A 20688-nucleotide genomic window follows, 5' to 3' on the forward strand; every position below is an offset into this window, starting at 1 on the left:
TATCCCATGTGCGTGCTGTGTAATCCCAACTGCCGCTGACCAAAAGCATGCCCACAGGAGAAAACGTTAATGAGCTAACAGGTCCAGTGTGACCAGCCAGGATATCCAGCAGCTTGCCCGTTTGCACATTCCATACGTAAATCTCGAACGTGTCGGTCGTTCCTGCGCACACGACTTCACCACTAGGATCCACCACCAGTGAGGAGAACTGTACAGGGTTGGGACTCGTGAACGTTCGGAAGTTTCGATAGCGTACCAGATCGAATGCACGTACAGTTCCATCCATACTGGCGGAAAACAAAACCTTGCCCTGCTTTGCAAACTCGACAGCCATCACATTGCTCTTGTGGTCGCTGAATGTGACAAAGCAAAAGCCCGACGTTGTGTTCCACACCTTGACTTTACCGTCTTCACCACCTGTTGCAAGTGTCTGTCCATCCGCAGAGTATGATAGCGACGTCATGTTGTAATAATGGCCTTGCTGCTTTAATACATAGGTCTCGGATTGCCATTCCCACACCAGCAACTGACCCAGTGTTGATGAGCCAAAAGCAAGCCATTCACCAGTACGGTTGATAGTAACGGTGTCGATTTTATGTTGAGAAATACTGATGATAGCATACATTTTAGTATTTCCAACCCCAGATACTGCTTGTCATCAGATACAAACTACATACCTTAATGTATGGATGTTTACAAAGCTTGGCACCTCATATAGGCCAAAGACACCATTGGAAAAGCCGACGACAAGTAAGTTGCTGGGTGCAAAGAAGGCGCATGACTTGACTTTGATATTGTTTTGGTTGAAATAATGTTTTCCTGATATCCGCCATTGGGCTTTGTCGACACGGTTAGCTTCGCCATCATCAACATCCATTTCGTCCTCGTCGTCAGAATCGCGTGCAGCTGCTCTCGTTCGGTATTGCCAGTGGAAAAGAGCACCGTCTTTACTAATGGTATATATCTAACATTCAGGTATCATCAAGAGTTATTACACGAATAATTCTAATCTGAGAATATAGATCGAGGAAACATACATTTTGCATATCATCGGAAAACCATGCACCGAGTACCGAATTACGATGGCCTGCCAATGTTTGTGGAACGTAGTCTTTTGAAGCATCCATACGATAAAGGCGTACTGTCATGTCACTCGACGACGTTAAAAAGTATCTACAGAAAGATCAAGAACGGAATTGGTGGCTGTTGTCATCACCTTTAAAGGACCAAGAATACATACTTTGAGTCCGGGCTCCACGATATGTTGAGAATATCGTCATAGTGGCCGCCGATGGTCTTGTGCTTCACAAAGGGAGCAAATTCCCGGTTGAAGCCTGGTGCTTTCCAAATTTCGACGTATTTTTCGTGGCTGGCGGCAATCCATTTGCCGTCAGGACTGAATTGGATTGCTTTGACAGGTGCTTTGAAGTTAAAGTGGGCGATCAAAACTCGTCGTGGAAGGTTGATCAACAATGCTCGACCATCTAAATGTTATCCAGAGCGTTAGTATATGCTTGCTTACAGCGCACTAAATAATTCTCTTCTCTTTTCTTATTTTCGATAGTCGAGCGCGAACCTTTATCGATCGTAACCAGTAGTGTAGCGTTTGGTGAGAGTGCCATGAGTTTAATATCTTTTCGCATTTCGACCGGTAAAGTCAAGGACTTGTTGCTGCACGAGAGAGAAAAGCAGTAACATGTTAATAATTGCTTCTCATATGTACTACTAAGTATAGAGTTGGAAAGAACATACTTGACTAGATCAAATACCGAAACACGGTTGCCGACGGGACTCAAGATCGAGTTGCCGTCTGGCGTAAATATCAGGTTGCCTGCTGTATAGACAGTGCCGCATAGGTTGGAAAACTACGATTGCAAAAATGTTAGTTATGGAATGCCAATTCCCAAAAAAAAAGTTCAATTGAGTGCACACCTTAAATCCTGTCTTCATCGATCGAGTATTTTTTAAATGAAATAGATCAGTGCGAAAAAAAAAGTTCGGGATAAAGCAAGATAAGTTGTCAAAGAAAAAATGGTCACGGTCAGCCGAAAATGCGGGCGATTTTTTAAAGTTCGACATGGAAACGGTGCGAGAGTCTCTGCATACCCTTCTTGTTTTATTTCACCTTTTTACCCCGCAAACCTATGCGTTTTTGTCCGAGTTGCAAAGACAACGCCAGCTCTAGAAGCTCACTATCCAACAACAACAACAACAATAACAATAATAACAGCAAGTCCAAAAAGTGAGTTTGAAAGAGAAATACGTACTGTACGCTTATGTTTAACTAAACTAGCAAGTCAGCAGCAGCAGCAGCAACAGCAACACGAGCTCCAGTGACAACGAAGAGGGGTTTATAGAACCAAAGTTTCCCATCAGTCAGTACGAGTTTATTGAAGGACGCAATTTTCGACAATTGAGTGGAGCTTCTCCATTCTTACCCTGCGATGACGAGGAAAGCGAACGGTTGCAACTAAATTATCTATTGTTCAAGTGAGTTACCAACCTACAAAAGACGGTCATCTCGGACGCTTTTCTCAGGGCAACCACAATTCTCAACGTGCTAATTTTTCCTCTCTATCGTAGAACTGTTTTTAAAAAGTAACGTAATATACAGCAGCCCATATTCTACTGATTTGATTGACCGTATCTAACCACCTTTTCTTATTTGAAAAGAACGCACTTTCCGCCTATTGAAGATGATCTGAAACGAGGCATTCGCGTTCTCACTGTCAGGTAAGCCTGAATAGCATAGAAGCAGTGCAAGAACAAACATCCGAAACTCAACAAGACGCTTCATTTGGTCCATGTAGGATTGGACCTGGACATTGGGTCAAAGTAAGTTTCTGCATACTTCATTACAGTTGCTCACTGTATTTTATCTGACGGTGATTCTTTGTTTTGATATGACACTTTTAGGATATGGCAGAAACATATCCAAATTCGCATTTCACAGGCACTGATGAGGTCATTTATCCGATCAGGTAAAATTGCACAACCATCCGTAAATTAAGTTGTCTTTATTGTCACTCATGATCTCGTGTATTTGATCAAACTATCAAGTGATCCGCCGCCCAACTGTCATCTGAGGATAGCCAACGCAGCCAAAGGGCTTCCATTTGCAGACAACACGTTTGACTATGTCGCCCAACACGATACCATTCTCACATATACCCGAGAAGAGTGGGACAAGGCTATTGCTGAATTAGTTCGAGTGTTAAAGCCTGGCGGATGGCTTCAACTGGGTAAGGAAATAATGTCCCTTTTTTTTACACAAAAGACGGACACAGAAAAGGTCTTACGAAGCGCTTCCTGATTTAGTGGAGACCAGCGGGATTCTACAGGACGTCGGTCCAAATCTGTCAATATGGTTAATGCGAGGTAACACTGATTACATTAAACTTTTGGAGCACAAATGATAAAGTTGCACATGGCTAACGTAACGTTGTTCTGCTGTGCGTCTGCCGTGTCTCTTCTTGCCTACACAGTGACAGTCTCACTTCAAACACGCAACATCCATCTGAAATTCGGTCCTAAGCTGCACGAGGTCCTTGAAGCACATAGTGGCGTGACAGACGTTACCTACTCCCATCGCTCCATTCCCATCGGTTGGCTGGGCAAATTGGGTGATCTTGGGCTTGAATGTTTGGAGCGCATGTTTGACTCAATGAAACCGAGGCTGTGTGATGACTGGTCGATGAACTTGCAAAAATATGAAAAGATGGCACAGGCAGCGGCAAAAGAGTGCCAGGAATTCAGGAGTTGGACAAATATCCACTATGCATATTGTAGAAAGAAGCTTCCTAACGAGGATGAATAATTTTGTATTGACACGCCCACTTGTATTTCCTTACCCTTTCATATTATATATGCGCTCATACACACTTGCACACCCTATACGTATACTACACGACAACAACTGTACTGATATCACCTGTTACTTATTCATATATACATACATATTCCCTGCTGTCTGACTTTTATTATTGATAATGGTATAATAAACAAGCATTACTAGTCCTCCATGACAATATTTGACCGTGATGAAGACTGTGAGTCGCTTTGGGCAAATGCGTCAATGCTCAGCGGTTCCGCAGGATGATGCTCTTGTCGAGGCGTCGACAAAGGTGATTCCACATCGTCAAATCCCATAAATTCAAATTGTGCTGCGTTTGCTCTGTGCTGACTGTCATATCCATGGTTGTTGTAGTAATGCATCTCAGGATCCGACAGTTCACGAAACCGGTTCCTGCATCAAATAACCTCGTGTTAGTCATGTTACACATGCAGCTGGCTAACTAACTAGTACTGGTACTTCAATAGCAGCATTACATGGATGCTCCTAGATCGTCAAGCTATAGTTGTTCAAGACAGCATAATTACATTAGTGAAAGGCATTCTATGGAGGTTTCCGGACCCTTTTTCTTCTTCACCTTGAGCATGAGGTTTTTTAAACCGACTTCTTTTTTATGGAAATTTTCCAAGTTTTGCTGGTAGCCGTGTTCGATCTCATTATTTTCGCTAAATTGTTGGAGGGTGCTCTGTTTTTGACTGGGTAAAAAAAAAGTTTAAGGCGGATGTTTCCAAGATAAACATGGTCCTGAGAAAGGCCCACTATCTCTTTCTTACGGCAAGTCAGTAATATTCTCCAGAGCAATGTGATCACGAGCCAGGTCAATTTGTTTGCGACGAATGACATCGAGTTCCCGGAAGATTCGTTCAGTGTCTCTTCCTTTAATCCAGTATTTGGTTTTCATAAGATTAAAATGTAGTTGCAGCCACATGAGAAATAAAGAATGCTTTTTATAGAGATCCCAGTACCAAAGACACGTGCTTCACCGCTAGCAAACATACGGTCCATTCGTTTGAACTCCATCTCCAGACTCATCAAAACATGATTGTGGTTTTGCATAATAATTATAATAATGATAATAAAGGGGTCATGCCCGCTGCACCCTGACTTCGGGGAGACAGAGCCCTGATCTTATTACAGTAACCACTCCGCTGCAGCCCCACTCTCATTGTGTGTGTGCCACCTCAACCTCAATCCGTCAATGGTACTTTGTAAACAATTACTCTTTTAGAGGAACTGACAAACAGACGACAGTGGTCACGCTCGATGGTACCTCTACTGGCATACAAAAACCTGCTAGCAACAAATTCAATTAAACTACCACGATGCTAAAGTGGAACAGCATATACTTGCAGAGAAGAAGAGGAGAGCGAGTGTGTATGGCTATGATCCCGTGCTGTGCTTAGAGATCTACACCCACAGCACTAGCTACTGCCAGCACTCGGTGTGACCCCACTTCATCGGATACGAGATGAGTGCCTCCATTGCCCCAAACTCCTCGTCTGCTGCATCAGGTTTTACCTGAGGGTTGTCTTCTGCCAGCAGTATGTTACATAGAGTAAAGCACTTTATGAATTTTCATAGGATTGTTTCTTCTTCGACTGAGATGATGATACATCTTCCATGTTTGATAAATACAATTCATCCTTCCTTTTTCTGTGTGCGCGTGTTTTGTTTTGTCTCCCTCAATCCTTTTTTGATAGAGAACATGAGCTTACCGCACTAAAAGTGCCAAAATTAGATGATCGAGTGAGGAAGTAGATGTCACCAAGGTTCTGTTTGACACATCAACTATATAAAGAGTGTATAAAAGGCAGAGCTGTCTATTTCACAACCAATTTCATGGACACATAGTGTTCTTCCACACAGACCTTTGAGCTTTTATTTAGGCAGAAGAGCTTTATATCCAAGCAGGGAAGATTTTTATTCAAGCAGATGCGCCATAAATAAAAGTCATCAATCGCTCTATAGTTAAACAAGTACGTGTCATAGTATGTGATATGTATTGAGGAGACAAGGGTCGAGCAGACACATGTTTGTATCTATTCATATGATATCAAACGTAACCCTCAAAGTTGCAAACGCACAGGCAACGAAGTAGAAGGTCGGCGCGAGTGCTCATGACTTAATTTTGGTGTCGGTCCAGACAAGCAGAGCAAGCAGCAACAGCAGCAGCAGCAGTAAGCACAAACTCCGTTGTTAAAAACTTTTTTGAAGGAACCCGCTGCTTAGTTTCTTTTCACTTTTTTCTTTGTAAAAAAAACCGTAATTCACACCATGGCTGACAAGACCCAACAACCAGAGGTTCCCACCACCATTGCCGACTCGAACGTCATGTCCAAGTACAAGGACGCCGCCACTCTTGCTAACGGTACGCCTTCTTTTGCTTTGCCCGTGGCAATAATAGATTGATTTATTAGACGTGTTTTCAATTGACAGATTTTATACTTTTTTCTTTTTGACTTGTATTAGGTGCTCTTGACAAGGTCATTGCTCTTTGCGTTGACGGTGCCAAGATTATGGATATCTGCATTGCTGGTGATAATGCTATTGTCGAGGCCACCAAGGGCGTCTACACTAAGAAGAAGTTCTCCAAGGGTAAAAACACAAACGAAAGCAACGGGCAAAGAGCCTTTGAGAGACGACAACTTAACGCATATGATAATCCTAGGTATTGGTTTCCCCACCACCATCTCGGTCAACAACTGCGTTGCCCACTTCTCGCCTCTCCCCAGTGATCCTGAGGCTAGCACCGTTTTGAAGGATGGTGACGTTGCCAAGATGTAAGTTATAATTGTGCTTGAAAAAGAGACAAGAGAGAGAGAGAACAAAGATCAATCTATGGTATCATGGCGTGTTGATAGAGCGACAGAAGCAAAAAGAGAGAGAATGGACCTTGGGTAGCTAACGGGGAAGGATGGTCCTTGCATTCCGTGATATAGTCAACTTGGTGTCCAGATCGATGGCTTCTGCTCGACCGTCGCTCACACGCTCGTTGTTGGCGCTTCCGCCGAAAAGCCCGTGACTGGTGAGAAAGCCGATGTCATTCAAGCTGCTCACACTGCCTTGGAAGCTGCTTGCCGCTTGATCCGCCCTGGCAGCAAGGTATGACAAGAAGATACCTCTTTTTCTTTCATGCTGCTGCAACCTTGTCTAACACAATTGATGTCTCTACGGTTTTTCATTTCTCGTTTAGAACATGGAAGTCACCAAGGTCGTTGACGAGATCTCCAACACATTCAACACCAAGCCTGTAGAGGGTATGTTGACCCACCAGCAGCTCAAGGACAAGACCGATGGCAAGAAGCAGATCATCTTGAACCCTACCGAGGCACACATGCGCGACTTTGAGCGCTGCACGTTCGAGGAGAACGAAGTCTACGCCGTCGACATTTTGATCTCGAGCGGTGAAGGCAAGGTCCGCCAACTCAATGCCCGTACCACCGTCTACAAGAAGACCGACAGCCGCTACCAGCTCAAGATGAACACCTCGCGCCAGGTCTTGCACGAAATCAAGAACACTGCCGGCCAGTTCCCCTTCTCCCTCCGCCAGCTTTCGGACGAGCGCAAGTCGCGCATGGGCATCGTCGAGTGCGCCAAGCACCAGTGCGTCATTCCCTACGATGTTGTCTACGAGCGTGAGGGTGCCGTTGTTGCCCAGTTCTTGACCACCCTTTTGGTTACCAAGAACGGCAACGTCATGGCAACCGACCCCAAGTTCAACCCTGCTGTGATCAAGTCGGACAAGGCCATCAAGGACGAGGAAATCTTGAAGCTCTTGGCCACTCCCTTGAAGGAGCCCTCTGCCAACAAGAAGAAGGCTGAGAAGAAGTAAAAAAGAAAAAAAAGACCCGTTTGTTTATATCGTTGTTTCACGTAGACCCACTACCCTTTCTCCATCTCTCTCTCTCTCTCTCTCTCGCAAAAAATCGCATTTGTATGTTTGTATCATCAACATTAGCAGCATCATCCAAAAATAACAATAAAAAACATAGTCCAGCCAAGCCAGTGGGTTGCCGTCAAATCGTGATTGGCCTGGCGGTGTAACATACGTGTAAAATAAAAGATAATGCCGGTCCTATTTTTTTTTGTTTCCTCTTTCTCTCCTGCTTTTCTTCGTTCTGCACACCACACACACACTCCATTAGACCAGCAACGATGCTTCCCTCCATCCAGCAGCTCAACAGCGAATCCGCACAAGTCTTCATCGAGACTGTCAACACCCTTTTCGAGACAGCCCCTCCCCTTGCCGACCGTCTGCTTGCTGCACGCCCCTACGAATCCTATGCCAAACTTATTGACTTTGCCGAATCAATCTGCCTCGGTCCCGAATTGAACGAACAAGAAAAGTTGGACATTATCAACGCACACCCAAGAATTGGTGCATCCAAGGCCAACTTGTCGGCCATGTCTCTGCGAGAACAAGGATACACGGATCGTCAGGCCGCTGTCTCCAACGAGGATGAACAAGTCAATGCCGAGTTGGCTCGTTTGAACCAGGTTAGAAGAAAAACACATCATGCTTTATGAAGATCAACGGGTTGCTGTGAGGATCCATTATTGCCTCGCTACTTTATACTCACTTTTGCTTCTACTGCTTCCTTTGTCCTTTTCTTAACAGGAATACGAAGACAAGTACGGATTCAACTTTGTTGTGTTCGTCGCCGGTCGACCTAGAGCACAGATCATTCCTGTCATCAAGGAGCGTATGGCCTCGGGTGACCGTCAGAAGGAAATGGTGACAGGAATGACGGATATGATGTTGATTGCTCGGGATCGTCTTCAGAAGGCTGCCGTTGCTAAAATATAGTGTGACCACAAATATACCTTTGTCGCTATTTCAAACCATATCCGACTGTCTTTGTGTAACTCCGAGAGGTATAATGATCCTGCATTTGTGGGGGGGGTCGTGTGGACGTACTCCACACCGTTTTGGTCTTACGATGGCCCCCACATTTGAATCATCAACGGCTCTTCTGGAGCCTTGTCTATACCGGCTGAAGAGATCTCTGGTGGGGAAGTGGAGAGAGGGTGATTTGCATTGATCAAAGGTGCTCATACTGTGTTTCACTTCGTACCGGACATCCTCCCCGATATGCGATATCCCATTTTCACGTATAGTCTTACACACCAATGCATGCTATGATAGCACTTCCTTATAGACCAAGACACACATAATTTCAAAATACCCTCGCCATCCCCTTCGTTGTTGGTCACACTACTAAGCATTTTTTGCACCGATATCATTCGCAACGGCAGATCTTTGTTGTTTTTGCATTCTAAAATGATGAGTTTTCCATCATGTTTTTGGTCATCAGTTAATTGCACCCTATGCTTTATTTCAAAAAACCCTGTTTTGATATATTAGTTACTGACAACAACAGAATGTAATTGTATTGAAACGATTCTGGACTATGTGTGATAACTTACCATGCTTGGTGCATATACTTTTGCACCGCAGAAAGTGCTTGGTATCGTACATCTTGATCCTCGTGGGTCATCAGTTCCATGACCCGCTGCTTAGCCCCAACTTCTTGTAGAACCCTAGTATCGAATGGGCAACGTAATACATTTTAACCATTACAACCCTTTCCCTCTTTTCATTTGGTTGCGACCTGTTTGATTCGTTTCACTTACTTCTTGCCCTGTTTTGACGCATATTTGGAATATTGACCGATGTCATTGGCAGCTACAGACAAGATCACAGGGCTAGTTGCTGTACTGAGGATACGCGCTAGTTGTCTAATAATCATCCAACCTAATCAGATTTCTTTTCTTTCCCATATCTACACATATGCCAAGATACCACTTAGCGTGCATAATATGTGTAACGAACCTTAGCAACTGGAAGTTATTTTCTTCAAGCCGAGAAGCATTCTCCTTCCAGAAAGTCTCGGATTTGTGTGGAGGTGACCATTCAAGTTTGCCCGTTTCGACCTCGGATGCATATTGTTCAAACGTGCTGTTCGAGTAATGATGGGTGATGTTGGTTTCTTGTTTTTTTTAAAAGAAAGAAACTACAGTAGAAATCATGAAATCGCTTACGTCAAGCTTTGGAAGTTTTCCTGAAGGCGTTCTTTCACGTAATCGATATCCTCCAAAATATCGGGATCCGACCACTTTCGCGTGCTCAAGTTTTCAGTGAAGGGGAGCAGCTTGGCAACAAGCATTGATGCAAGGTTTTCGGAGGGAGCCTTCTCAACAAGATTCTACATATAATACACGTTCCATTTTCAGTGATAAAGGTTGTTCTTCTCGTACATAGGGAGGAGGCGGGGGGTCATGCTTAATTAGGATACCTTGAGAGTAGCGATGGCAACACGGATTACTTTTTCTTTCATGGCTGCCTTGGCAATATCTGTAAGCTTTGGAATGATGTCATAGAGCCTATTATCATATACAATATGAGCATGAAGGAAGAACATCAAAGAAGCAGTGAAGCAAGTCTACAGCGGAAACGGTAATGCTTACTTGTTGATTTTGCTGGCAATTTCAGTTTCAAAAGTCAACAACCACAAGCAGAAGATGGTCTGATACTGCATTTGTGGTGTAGCTGTCGACTTGTCAAGGTTAAACACGAGTCTACAGAATTCATCTTCGATTAAACCTTATTCCAATCACCAGGATTACAAAGAAGAGCAAGGGCGCTGATTTGTTTGTTTTTTTCTGCTTACTCTTTAATGGTATTTTGAGTGTTCCAGAATGGCATACGGAATTGGCGTACGCGGAGTAAAGATTCCACTTCTTGCACCACCACATCCACGACCTCGGGCTTACGGCTAGCCAACTGTTCACTGATCCAGCGCCACAAGTCTGAAAGGTCGAGTGAGCCAGGATTAGGTGCAGAGCTGTCAAAACGGCCATCCCGTCTCTTTTTAGTAATCTTTCTGTAAGATAGTTCGTGGTAAAACGGAAAAATACATACCATGCGAGAATTGTCAGGATCTTACTGGCTTGAAGCGAAGTAAATTCATCCTGCAGATGTAACGCCCTACACGTAACCCCACATGCGTCAGTCTTTTCATTTTTTACATCTTCTCAAACTTACCCCGGGAGATGCAGCGAGAGAAATAAAAGTGTAAATAAATAAATACTGCTTACTTGAAGAACGGGCCAAAAGGATACGACTCGTCTTCAGCTGACACGTCATGGAAATACTGAGCATTCTCATCGTGTCCTAGGTGCATAGATGTCAAGTTTTGTTAAGATAACAGAACACGAGCAAACCTTTTGAAGATCCAATCATCCCACAACTTGCATAAGAAAACGAACCTGAGAGGATGTTGTCGGCGAGAATACATACGTACTGCACCGTGTCGGGTCGAGATAAGTTCTGCAAGAGGTGGAGAATGAGCGATGCGTATGTCGTGCCCTTGGCTTGAACTGCCGATTGGACTTGTTCCGGCGAACGTTTGTCGATGGCTTTAATTAATTCTACTTGGTTATGTGTCACCAAATTAGCGCGTTCGTATGCCTGTAGTGTTTATTAATAATGTCGAGATGAGTGCGTGCGAGTGTGTCAATCGTGTATACGTGTGTTTCGGGTGGACGGTTGAACTGTTCTTGACAATGTGGAATCTTCTATTATTTTTTACCTCCCAAACAATAGACTTGCTGCTAATTTGAGCAGCTTTCTTGTCGAGGTAGGCATTGGTAACCAAGGCGAGTGGTACTTCTGGTACGGTCTCGTCCCCCATAATCTCGGTTGTAGTTGCTAAGTGGAGCTGTTGCAAGGAAGGGAAGAACGTTCTGAAACATGCCAGGCTTGCAGGTTCTCTCATCTCTCATCGGGGCTTAGAATTACGATCTCAGGTAAAAAAACAATGCACTGGTTCTTGAAGGAAACATGTTTTAAAATTCTATGTGCATTCCAAACCTTTTGATCCTTTATCAATACATAAGTTCTAAGCTCATTTATTGCGACAACTAGATGGTTTATGTGGTACACTACTTGATGATGTTATATGCATTCGCTACTAGTGCGCAAAACATAAAGCACCAAGGATCGCGCACGAAATTTAGTTTTGAATTTTGAAATGCTCGCTATCATAAATATCGTTCTGAGCTCTTAACACAGTGATGCACTTGTCATGAGAGCTCGAAAGCACTAACGCATTATCAAATTGTAAAATGTTGCTAATGATAACCATATAGTAGCTATGTCAGCTGGATTCATCGGCAGCTAGTTCTAGCTATGGCAATAAGAAGACAACTACAATTGACTGCTGCATCTTTGTCAATTTGAACCTTATTCAAGAGTTAGCGGAAGCAGTGAATCAAGGCCATGATGAATATATGGAGCTTCTTTTTAAGCCCTTCCTAATACCTACTTCCTTTCTACGATGTACTTTTAAGAGTTTCTCTTGATCAAAGAAGTATTTTGATCCTCTTTCTTCTAATACTACTCCGTCTTTTCAACAAATTGAAGGTAAACTACCATGATACCGAAGTACACGAAAGGTAAGAACAAGAATTTATTTCCCCGTTATCATATATATGGCAGCGTTCTCACACTGGCTAATGAATTTTTTCTCAAGGATCTTGCATATATCTTTGTAAGCATTATGTATCACCTTTTGCACAACATTATTTACTGCCTTTACAAACCTAATATCGCCAACATGTTGTCACTGTCAGGAAAGGAAGATATTTCCGATTTATTTCATGATGAGCGATGATGGCCTGTCCTAAACTTTGTAAGCAACATTACTTTGAGAAGGTAGTAAAACATCAAATCGAGCGTGTTTGTCACAATGCTCCGAGTATAGATACACTAAATTCACATGATATCATCCGGTACAGAAGCTTTAGCAAACGTACAAGCCTGCTGTATAAATTGAGTGACTGGCATCGCAGAATAGCAGCAGCAATACCGGGAACCGGACCTCGTGTAAGCAAGGTAAAACAAGACCGATTGCGAAACTCGGAACGAATACTCGGTGCTGCGTTAGATGAAGCACCTGTTTATTTGATTACTAAAAACTAGCAGAGGGTCTGGGGAAATAAGACACAGGGTCCAAGCCAGACGGCGTTATCCAGATAAATTGGCATATAGACAACTTCATGAATAAGCGTGCTCATCTACACTATACACACAGAACGCGTTACTGAGCATGGCTGCAGTATGTTCCGTAAAATGCTGTTTCTGATCACGATATCTCATTGTCACTGTTGATTGTGCTTGTCAAAAATGTCTATATTAATGAAAACGACAATAATGCAGCACACTTGGGCATTTGAAAAATGTAAGGGTATCGTGAAATACAAGTTATTCGACCATAATGTCGCAACGGATGCGCGCATGGAGTTGGTATCAAAGTATTACTGTATGTGTAGTACTAGTAGCCCTGGACAAGAGAAATGGCTTTAAAAGCTAACATCTAGGAAAGCATGAAACATTGATTTTATTATTAGTGTCTATCATATGTTATTAGATCCATGGATCTGTAGCTGTTTGTTTTTAATATGCTTTCTCTTTTGCCGTGGCAGTGTTCTTGCTGCTTGGAAAGAGCTGGAAGGATGTCAGGACATAGAGAAAGGGTACACATGGACGAAAGTATCGTTAAAGAAACAAGGAGACAACCAGTGCAAAAGTTGGACGGCCATTAATCAACACATCAGAAGACAAGGAGCTATGATGCGTCAAGAATCAAACGGCATATCTTGAGAAGGAGCTCCTCTCATTGCTACTTTTTTTTTCGAAAACAACATGTAATTATGATGTTGCTAAATGCTGATATATGATATCTTGTGGTTGTAAGGGAATGGGCTCCAAAAGTAGTGCCGATGCAGATGTTATTAATCGTAATAGATGTATATAAAGAGGAAAAGAAACCCTCAGTGAAGCGACACATGGCTTCCGACCTGCCAATTTATCTCTCCACTTTTCTCTATGGGGTTCCTACTTTCCTCTATGGGGTTCCTGCTATTTCTGAAAGCAGATCCTCCATTGTTGATCTATCTTCCCGATGCTCTATCACAAGAAATTACACAGGAGTAATGACAAGGGAGACCGGACAAGAACAAGGCTAAGTGTCAAAAAAAACCTCGGGTGAAGTAGAAGTAGTAATGATGAATTAAGAATGATAAGTTGAGTGTGCAAAAGGTGATTGATCAGCTGTTGCGGATGGATGGATTGAATATCAAGGGTTTGTTCTAGTATCATAAATACCAAGCTTCGTTCAATCCTGGATACCTCTTTACTCTTCAATCAGTGCTATTTTTCGCTTTACACGCACACACACACACACACACACTCAAAATGCATCTCATGAAATCATTTTTGCCTGCAGCTGCCTCGGCACTGCAATCTGCGTTCCTCTGGTTCGCCGGTTTTCTTTCCTCCCCCTCTGCCTCCTCCCCCTCTGCCTCCTCCTCCTCTACCTCCTCCTCCTCCATCGCCACCAACAAGGACGACAACTGCAACCAGGCCGCTTTTGAGCTCACTGCTGAGGATCTAGCATTGGTCTTGAGCGCGGCGGTCTCGGTTGTGGAGACAACGATCTCGGTTGACCAAGCGGCAGCATCGTTGGTAAGGACCATGCTTCTGATTACCTAGCTCATGGTCCGTGTAACACTTCTGGTAGCCAGGGCTATCCTCTGGGCTATCAAGAAAACATGCTGTGTCCTGTAAAGGTATCTATAGTCAGCCACGTTCTTCCTTTTGTACAATCTTCATGGGTTATTATATGTTTGCTAATGCCAGTAAGATGTGTTTAGAGCCTGGACTGAAAGGTAAAAGAAACAGCGGTCGGTCCACTGCAAATATGTAAATCATTCGTAAATCCCCAGATAAAAACCATCGCTATGTTGTATCGAGCCATAGACTAATTACAACTTGACTTAGCAGCGCCGCTCTCAGCCGCAACATTTCTGCACTGCTCGTCTCCGTCGGTCCTACGCTTATCCTTACTGCACTAAGGTTTATCTCTTGCCTCTTTCTCTCTCACACTCTATATATAACAACTTTACCAATGTCAGACGTGGAATTAAACGAAGCAAGAACTGTCCGTTACAACATTAGCAAAGAAAAAAGATCCTTCCCAGAAACTAATTCAGAAAACCCCTCCCCCACTCTCACTCAACACTGCAGTTCCACTACATTCAGCCGCATCCGGCACTGGCGGGATCGCGATATCATCACCTTTTTTGTTCATTTATCCAAGAGCTTTTAAATTAAAATAGATTAAAATGGACTTAAAACACAAAAGCAACGTGTAACATTCCACGCTTTTATCGTATACCAGTGGTTGTTATGTGCCAAACTATATATATAGTGCGAGAGTAATGGTAAAGTAATGGTTCATATCGATAACCAAGACTTGAGCATAGAGGTTGCACAATTAAATAAAGTCGTAAGCGAGTTAAAATTGGTATTTGAGCTGCTATAGTGCTATCATAGCATATAAATCATACCTCTCGCGCGTTCACTTGCGAAATAGATATATTTAGCAAGCTGCCTGTTACATTTGTATGTATCTTAATTACGATATCATTTCCAACAAAGATATTAATTTACTGTAGACTTGATATTGCTGCAATGACTAGGTCATGAATAGCGCTCTTACACTCAGCATCTTATACCAACTATGATACTGCTGGACAGCAATGTCTTCTGAGCCTTTGATCACTTTCTGTTCAAGCTTCATATTTGAATAATTCCTGTTGCACGGGTGTAGGATTCAAGATAAGTATTTAGTATGACCACTATATAGCATTATCAGCATGTCCTCCATATTTTACTAACCCTTATTTTTCCCCGCTTACAGACAAGCAAGTAACCTCGAGTCAATAAAAAAATTCACCTTGAAAGGAGTGATATCTTCCCGACACTTATCAAATTGTGCCTGCTACTTGGCCGAGGAAAATATGCTCGTTTACATACCTATGCTGCGTCATAACGTGCGAGCTCGCAAACCTTCACAGTCTTCTTAAATAAATATTAATTTCTCGAATATCAATCATAAGACAGATGACATTTAATACCTAAATGTCAACGCGAAGCTTGCGGTACAAAAATGGAAGCGTAGATCTGTCCATCTTTCTTGTGGTATTTTTGATGCTAGATCGATTGCTTAGGAAGACGAATTAAGAGTGATCAATATTGTCTAATATGGGAACTTCTCTACGCTTCGGGCACGCCTTCAAAAGGTGCTCAAGAACAATGATCTGGTGTTCTTGCTCACAGTTGAAAGAAATGGATTGTTGTCCTTTGAAAAATGATTTTTCTTGGTAGAAATAGTTGCTTTGGTCAAGCTATCGGGTACTAAAGAGCAGCATCTTATCAACGCACAATGGGTACTCACAGCCAGAGTGAACAGACATGTTGCGGACCAATTACGAAGTCAAACGCATCCAAGTGCGGTGCCTGAAACACACCGCATGAAGACAACATGCATGTACATAGCAGTAAGATATCATACTGGCATGCATGTATACAGGGTCATCCAATGAGTTTGATGGTATTAAACATGTTAAAATTTTATTGTTATGATTTTTGCCTTTTGCTTTTGTATTGTTTTGATTGAGATTTTCCAACACGAAGGAAAGATAATACATTCTAAAGCTGTTGCATGCTACCCAGCATGGCTTGTGTTCGCATGATCTACATATTACCAAAATTTAAAATGTTAGCACCGGCATACTAGCGGATACAGCAATTTTCCCCTCAAATGCAAACAGATCTTTTACCTCTAAAGCCTGCTTTATTTCCAAATGTCGACGTGCAGCATCAAGCCAGTCAGCAGCCAAGTGTTTGGGCCAGCCCTTGAGCTGGTTAACTTCTCGAGTGGCACTCTCCAAATCATTCTCCTTGTGCAAATAGTACTCTGCGCGTGCGAGGCGTGCTTCCAAATCGTCACCGGGCACCAATCCTTCCTTCTTGAACATCAATTTGCTCATGATGATCGAGATGATATGCGAGATCATACTGCTGCCCTCTTCGGGTATAAGCGACGCCCGTCGCACCTCAGTGGCGACGTTAGCAAAGCGGGTGACCATTTGAGCCATAGAATCGATGCCATGGCGTGCCACGGTCTCGGAAATGTTAGAGGCGATAACCTGGACCAACTCGTCGTTTCGTCGCTCGGTAATGTCAGCAAATGGAGAGGCGGGTGCGCTGATTGTCAAAAGGGCTTGTAATTCGTCCAAGAAAGCTTCTTGGTTACCAGCATAAGCTGCTCTGCCCAAGGCATCCACAGCGATCGTCAACTGATGTGCCTTGCGAGCGTCATCCAGTGATTCGGCATTGGCATACGAGAGCTTTTCAAACACACGCTGGCGAACGGCGACTTCATCAACACGCGAAAGACGACCACCACGCTCGGTCTCGACCTGTTGACGCACCTCACGTACGTACTGTCGCTGGATCTCGGTAGCGCGTTCCTTCAATTCAGCAGACAATTTGCCCAAGAATGCGTCGCGTTGCTGTCCCAACTCCTGTGTAGCAATAGCGTTCATTTCCTTTTGCAAGTCCAAAGCTTCAGCAGCGAAATCACCCTTCATCTTGTTTTCCTTTTCGATGACGCGATCGCGTGATCGTTGACGAGCAGACTTGACCTTGTTATCAATTTCGTCAGTGTGACCTTCGATATGTTTCTCAACATCACTAGCAGCCTGTGTCAATGCAGCAGAATCCTTCAACACGCGGTCCTGCTCGGTTTGTACATGATGGTAGTCGTTCTGGAGACGTTCGATTTCGTGTGTACCGTAATCTGCCAGTCGCTTTGCATGACCCTTGAGTCCGGCGTCGTTCAACATCTTGACGAGTTCCTGTACCGTCTTTGCAAGTTCGTCGATAGCGGGTTCACCCACAGTGGCGAATTGCGGTACAGCCGCTGCTTCGTCCGTCTCAATAATGTTGGCAAAAATGCTGCCGCGACGACCCATACGCTTTGTTTTTCGTACAGTAGGTGCTGGACCGCTGCCTGCTGTTGCTGGTGTGGTGTTTTCGCTATCCTTGTCGCCACCGGTAAGCTGAGCTACGGTGTCACTGGCGTACTCGTACAGGTCCATCGACGTGTCTTTTGCTTTGACAGCATATTCTTTAAGTGTAACAGAGTATTTTTGTGCCTTTTGCTTCATCGCAATGGCCTTGTCGAAGTTTTCTTTAACGTCTTTGTCGTGCATGGCATCTTCGATAGCATCGAGCAACTGTTCGCCGCCAGGTACATAAGTCGTGTACGTGTCGTAGAATGCTTCGTTGTTGAGAGCTTCGTAGGTTGCGCCAGCATAGACAGTGCCAGCCAAAGCAGTGGTCCACACGAGCTTTTTGCCCAATGAACCTTTCTTGGGTTTGGCAGCTTCAGTTGCATAGTGTCTCGAGGCCTGTTGTCGTTGTTATCAAAGAAGTAATGGAAATTAGGAGAACATTAAAAAGACAAGCTGTACAGACAAACATAAGATAGAGTGCTTACTCGAGCAGCGGGCCGTGAGGCGGCGCGAGTGCCAGCTCGTGTCAATGCAGAAGCAAGCATGGCAGATCTTTTAAAAAAAAGAGAGAGTATCAAAAAGTCCAGTTTCCGAAAATCGCCCCCTTCACACTTGACAAAAAAAAGGACGGCGTCATCAAACTTGAGAAGAAAGTCAAAGCGGACGCCTAAATTAGCATTTTGTTGCTCCAAGCTTACACCTTCAAAGCTGTGTATCTTCTCTTCTACAAACCCGACTCTCTAATGTCACGCATTCTTCTCGGCCGCTTGTCTGCAGCTAGACGTCCTGCCACGATCCCGACTTTCCAGAGACGCTTTTTCCACAATGCCGAGAAATATGACGCACTCGTGATAGGTGCTTATACCAATGCAGAGGAGATCTCTCTTTCTGCGACTCAAAGCATTTCGTCCGGAACACAAAAAGTCGTGCTTGAACAACTCGCAGCTTCTGCCTTTAAGAAACAAGGTGACGTGCGCACTTTGTATAATGTCGGTGGCGTTAAGCAGGTTGCTGTGGTATCTCTTGGCAAAAAGGGCGAAACCACAGGCGAAGCCGAGCGACTTGAAAGTGCAAGAATGGCGGTAAGTCCAGCATAATTCCAAACGCACGACGAAAAAAGAAAAGCAACAGTAAAGATAGTGAACGAAGGATGTGTATATAAAAAAAAGTCGGCTCTAGGTATCCAAGCCTTACGCAAACAAGGCGTCAAGAATGTGGGCGTGGATGTATCTGTGAGCGCGCACGGTGCAGCTGAAGGCGCTGTTTTGGCCCAATTTGCGTTTGACAAGCTGAAGAACGAAAAGTCGCGTGCTGATGCTATTCAGGTGACGCCATTCTCGGAATCTGCCGAGGAGTCGAAACTTGACTGGGAAAGCGGTCAAATCTATGGCGCGTCGCAAAACTTGGCCCGTATGCTCATGACCTCGCCTGGAAACTTGATGACCCCCAAGCTGTTCTCGGAGGAGGTCGCGTATCTTTTGGCCGGGTTGGAAAACGTGGAAGTTATTGTGCATGATGAGGAGTGGGCTCAACGTCAAAAGATGAACTCGTTCTTGGCCGTTGCCAAGGGAAGGTATGAAAAACGGCATAAACATCTGTTGTCAATAAGAAAGTTATTAATGATCATCCATCCGACAGTGATGAAGCACCCCGATTTTTGGAAATTCATTACCGAGGTGCAACTGAAGATCAGGCACCGCATGGATTTGTTGGCAAGGGTAATGTACTATATATGAGTCGCCGATCCTTCTAGTGTAGCAACAACAAGGAGATGAAGAAGCACCCTGACCGTTTTCTTGTGTTACTCTATTAGGTGTCACATTTGACTCGTATGTACAGAGCAGCAAGTCTATAACAAGTTAATTGGGCTGTTGTTTAAACTAACGCTAACCTCCTGGGCTTACTGACTGTAGAGGAGGCATTTCGCTCAAGCCATCCAACAACATGGCGCTCATGAAGGGTGATATGGGAGGAGCTGCTACCGTGGCCGGTGCATTATATGGTATCTCGAAGCTTCAGCTGCCAGTCAACATTGTTGCCACAATCCCTCTCTGCGAAAACATGCCTTCATCCAAAGCCACCAAGCCGGGAGATGTGGTTCGCGCCATGGTAGGTAGAAAGCAGGATGCTTGTGAGCAAAATGGATAGCAGCTAAATGACAGCATTCATAGAACGGGAAATCGATTGAGGTCATGGATACTGATGCTGAAGGACGGTTGATTCTGGTAAGTGTTGCATTATTAACAAGTTTATAGCTTTTCTGGCCAGGTTTTGCTAATTTTCTGTTTTAAGGCCGATGCACTTTACTATCTCAGCTCTAAATTTTCACCTGAAAGCATCATTGATTTAGCGACTCTGACAGGTGCCATGGACGTGGCTCTTGGCAACGTATACGCTGGCGTATTCACAAATTCGGATGGCTTGTGGAGCCGACTGAATGAGGCCGGTATACTAACCTCTGACCCATTCTGGCGCATGCCTCTGCATGAGGGATACTTGAAGGAGATGAAGGAGTCAGACGTGGCAGACCTCAACAACCTGGGCAAGGGCAGAAGTGGAGGTGCTGCCTCGGCTGCAGCCTTCCTATCAGAATTCGTGGCTGGCTTAGATCCTGAGGAAGGTTACAAGGTGCAGCACCCTGCGTGGGCACACATTGACATTGCAGGCGTGATGGACAGCGCATCGACTCATGGCTACCATATCAAGGGCATGTCAGGTAAGTAGTGGCTACACGTCATATGATGCGATCGGAAAAAGACTTAACAATCTTTTTTGACAGGACGACCTACTCGCTCGCTGATAGAATATGCAAGAGGAATAACAACAAAGCAACAATAAAAAACTAAAGCGGACCAGGGCACGCACACTTTAACAAGCTTTATTAGCTCTTTAATGACCCAATTTTTGCT

At 44.1% G+C, this 20688-nt stretch overlaps 9 protein-coding genes across 9 annotated transcripts; 5 read left to right on the top strand and 4 right to left on the bottom strand.

Moving 5' to 3' along the window:
• Positions 1 to 1865, bottom strand: BDB00DRAFT_723653 (WD40-repeat-containing domain protein; the record flags this gene model as incomplete). Its single annotated transcript, XM_053118215.1, has 6 exons — positions 1 to 608; positions 678 to 964; positions 1038 to 1173; positions 1241 to 1484; positions 1577 to 1671; positions 1753 to 1865. Coding segments are annotated over 6 exons (1483 nt in total), but the record flags the coding sequence as incomplete, so codon positions are not given.
• A 268-nt stretch (positions 1866 to 2133) lies between these two features.
• BDB00DRAFT_852731 (uncharacterized protein) lies at positions 2134 to 3949 on the top strand. The gene is made up of 9 exons (XM_053125574.1): positions 2134 to 2242; positions 2302 to 2490; positions 2584 to 2598; positions 2674 to 2733; positions 2811 to 2835; positions 2917 to 2981; positions 3061 to 3242; positions 3319 to 3378; positions 3486 to 3949. Exons 1-9 carry the CDS (start codon positions 2145 to 2147, stop codon positions 3815 to 3817), a joined length of 1026 nt encoding a protein of 341 aa, XP_052973904.1. The 5' UTR covers positions 2134 to 2144; the 3' UTR covers positions 3818 to 3949.
• On the bottom strand, positions 3950 to 4965 carry BDB00DRAFT_852739 (uncharacterized protein). Its single transcript, XM_053125575.1, has 5 exons — positions 4819 to 4965; positions 4627 to 4729; positions 4431 to 4548; positions 4330 to 4352; positions 3950 to 4246 (listed from the first exon to the last, which is right to left on the bottom strand). The coding sequence occupies exons 1-5, from the start codon at positions 4907 to 4909 to the stop codon at positions 4012 to 4014; spliced, it is 570 nt and encodes a 189-aa protein (XP_052973905.1). The 5' UTR covers positions 4910 to 4965; the 3' UTR covers positions 3950 to 4011.
• A 999-nt stretch (positions 4966 to 5964) lies between these two features.
• Positions 5965 to 7906, top strand: BDB00DRAFT_852743 (peptidase M24, structural domain-containing protein). The gene is made up of 5 exons (XM_053125576.1): positions 5965 to 6221; positions 6323 to 6448; positions 6522 to 6633; positions 6793 to 6955; positions 7047 to 7906. The coding sequence occupies exons 1-5, from the start codon at positions 6128 to 6130 to the stop codon at positions 7683 to 7685; spliced, it is 1134 nt and encodes a 377-aa protein (XP_052973906.1). The 5' UTR covers positions 5965 to 6127; the 3' UTR covers positions 7686 to 7906.
• A 27-nt stretch (positions 7907 to 7933) lies between these two features.
• BDB00DRAFT_106903 (Oxo-4-hydroxy-4-carboxy-5-ureidoimidazoline decarboxylase) lies at positions 7934 to 8675 on the top strand. Its single transcript, XM_053116074.1, has 2 exons — positions 7934 to 8350; positions 8472 to 8675. Exons 1-2 carry the CDS (start codon positions 8009 to 8011, stop codon positions 8658 to 8660), a joined length of 531 nt encoding a protein of 176 aa, XP_052973907.1. The 5' UTR covers positions 7934 to 8008; the 3' UTR covers positions 8661 to 8675.
• Positions 8676 to 9276: 601 nt separating this feature from the next.
• Positions 9277 to 11021, bottom strand: BDB00DRAFT_885121 (armadillo-type protein; the record flags this gene model as incomplete). The annotated part of the gene is made up of 8 exons (XM_053128386.1): positions 9277 to 9394; positions 9488 to 9592; positions 9687 to 9812; positions 9896 to 10059; positions 10150 to 10237; positions 10525 to 10698; positions 10776 to 10803; positions 11009 to 11021. The coding sequence occupies 8 exons, from the start codon at positions 11019 to 11021 to the stop codon at positions 9277 to 9279; spliced, it is 816 nt and encodes a 271-aa protein (XP_052973908.1).
• A 3090-nt stretch (positions 11022 to 14111) lies between these two features.
• BDB00DRAFT_792500 (uncharacterized protein) lies at positions 14112 to 15442 on the top strand (the record flags this gene model as incomplete). Its single annotated transcript, XM_053121126.1, has 4 exons — positions 14112 to 14381; positions 14697 to 14771; positions 15127 to 15204; positions 15398 to 15442. The coding sequence occupies 4 exons, from the start codon at positions 14112 to 14114 to the stop codon at positions 15440 to 15442; spliced, it is 468 nt and encodes a 155-aa protein (XP_052973909.1).
• An 874-nt stretch (positions 15443 to 16316) lies between these two features.
• Positions 16317 to 18374, bottom strand: BDB00DRAFT_107037 (mitochondrial inner membrane protein-domain-containing protein). Its single transcript, XM_053116076.1, has 3 exons — positions 18265 to 18374; positions 16541 to 18175; positions 16317 to 16454 (listed from the first exon to the last, which is right to left on the bottom strand). The coding sequence occupies exons 1-3, from the start codon at positions 18322 to 18324 to the stop codon at positions 16410 to 16412; spliced, it is 1740 nt and encodes a 579-aa protein (XP_052973910.1). The 5' UTR covers positions 18325 to 18374; the 3' UTR covers positions 16317 to 16409.
• A 1-nt stretch (position 18375) lies between these two features.
• On the top strand, positions 18376 to 20673 carry BDB00DRAFT_106992 (cytosol aminopeptidase family, catalytic domain-containing protein). Its single transcript, XM_053116075.1, has 8 exons — positions 18376 to 18861; positions 18949 to 19352; positions 19418 to 19497; positions 19593 to 19608; positions 19693 to 19888; positions 19951 to 20004; positions 20072 to 20495; positions 20559 to 20673. The coding sequence occupies exons 1-8, from the start codon at positions 18523 to 18525 to the stop codon at positions 20615 to 20617; spliced, it is 1572 nt and encodes a 523-aa protein (XP_052973911.1). The 5' UTR covers positions 18376 to 18522; the 3' UTR covers positions 20618 to 20673.
• The last annotated feature ends 15 nt before the right edge of the window (positions 20674 to 20688 follow it).

The sequence above is a fragment of the Zychaea mexicana genome, assembly GCF_025766255.1.
Source record: "Zychaea mexicana strain RSA 1403 chromosome Unknown BDB00scaffold_132, whole genome shotgun sequence".
In the NCBI taxonomy this organism is placed as follows: domain Eukaryota; kingdom Fungi; phylum Mucoromycota; class Mucoromycetes; order Mucorales; family Lichtheimiaceae; genus Zychaea; species Zychaea mexicana.

Excerpts from the sequence above, each read along its gene's own strand:
- BDB00DRAFT_106903 (XM_053116074.1), top strand. The coding sequence starts at position 8,009 with ATGCTTCCCTCCATCCAGCAGCTCAACAGCGAATCCGCACAAGTCTTC. Across the intron at positions 8,351-8,471 it reads AGTTGGCTCGTTTGAACCAG|GAATACGAAGACAAGTACGG; the intron begins GTTAGAAGAAAA and ends TTTTCTTAACAG.
- BDB00DRAFT_107037 (XM_053116076.1), bottom strand. The coding sequence starts at position 18,324 with ATGCTTGCTTCTGCATTGACACGAGCTGGCACTCGCGCCGCCTCACGG. Across the intron at positions 18,176-18,264 it reads CCTCACGGCCCGCTGCTCGA|GCCTCGAGACACTATGCAAC; the intron begins GTAAGCACTCTA and ends CAACGACAACAG. Across the intron at positions 16,455-16,540 it reads AAATAAAGCAGGCTTTAGAG|ATCATGCGAACACAAGCCAT; the intron begins GTAAAAGATCTG and ends GGTAATATGTAG.
- BDB00DRAFT_852743 (XM_053125576.1), top strand. The coding sequence starts at position 6,128 with ATGGCTGACAAGACCCAACAACCAGAGGTTCCCACCACCATTGCCGAC. Across the intron at positions 6,222-6,322 it reads CGCCGCCACTCTTGCTAACG|GTGCTCTTGACAAGGTCATT; the intron begins GTACGCCTTCTT and ends GACTTGTATTAG. Across the intron at positions 6,634-6,792 it reads GATGGTGACGTTGCCAAGAT|TCAACTTGGTGTCCAGATCG; the intron begins GTAAGTTATAAT and ends TCCGTGATATAG.
- BDB00DRAFT_852731 (XM_053125574.1), top strand. The coding sequence starts at position 2,145 with ATGCGTTTTTGTCCGAGTTGCAAAGACAACGCCAGCTCTAGAAGCTCA. Across the intron at positions 2,734-2,810 it reads ATTCGCGTTCTCACTGTCAG|GATTGGACCTGGACATTGGG; the intron begins GTAAGCCTGAAT and ends TGGTCCATGTAG. Across the intron at positions 3,379-3,485 it reads GTCAATATGGTTAATGCGAG|TGACAGTCTCACTTCAAACA; the intron begins GTAACACTGATT and ends TTGCCTACACAG.
- BDB00DRAFT_106992 (XM_053116075.1), top strand. The coding sequence starts at position 18,523 with ATGTCACGCATTCTTCTCGGCCGCTTGTCTGCAGCTAGACGTCCTGCC. Across the intron at positions 18,862-18,948 it reads TTGAAAGTGCAAGAATGGCG|TCGGCTCTAGGTATCCAAGC; the intron begins GTAAGTCCAGCA and ends TATAAAAAAAAG. Across the intron at positions 19,353-19,417 it reads TTGGCCGTTGCCAAGGGAAG|TGATGAAGCACCCCGATTTT; the intron begins GTATGAAAAACG and ends TCCATCCGACAG.
- BDB00DRAFT_852739 (XM_053125575.1), bottom strand. The coding sequence starts at position 4,909 with ATGCAAAACCACAATCATGTTTTGATGAGTCTGGAGATGGAGTTCAAA. Across the intron at positions 4,549-4,626 it reads GAGAATATTACTGACTTGCC|TCAAAAACAGAGCACCCTCC; the intron begins GTAAGAAAGAGA and ends TTTTTTACCCAG. Across the intron at positions 4,247-4,329 it reads GACGATCTAGGAGCATCCAT|GAACCGGTTTCGTGAACTGT; the intron begins GTAATGCTGCTA and ends TATTTGATGCAG.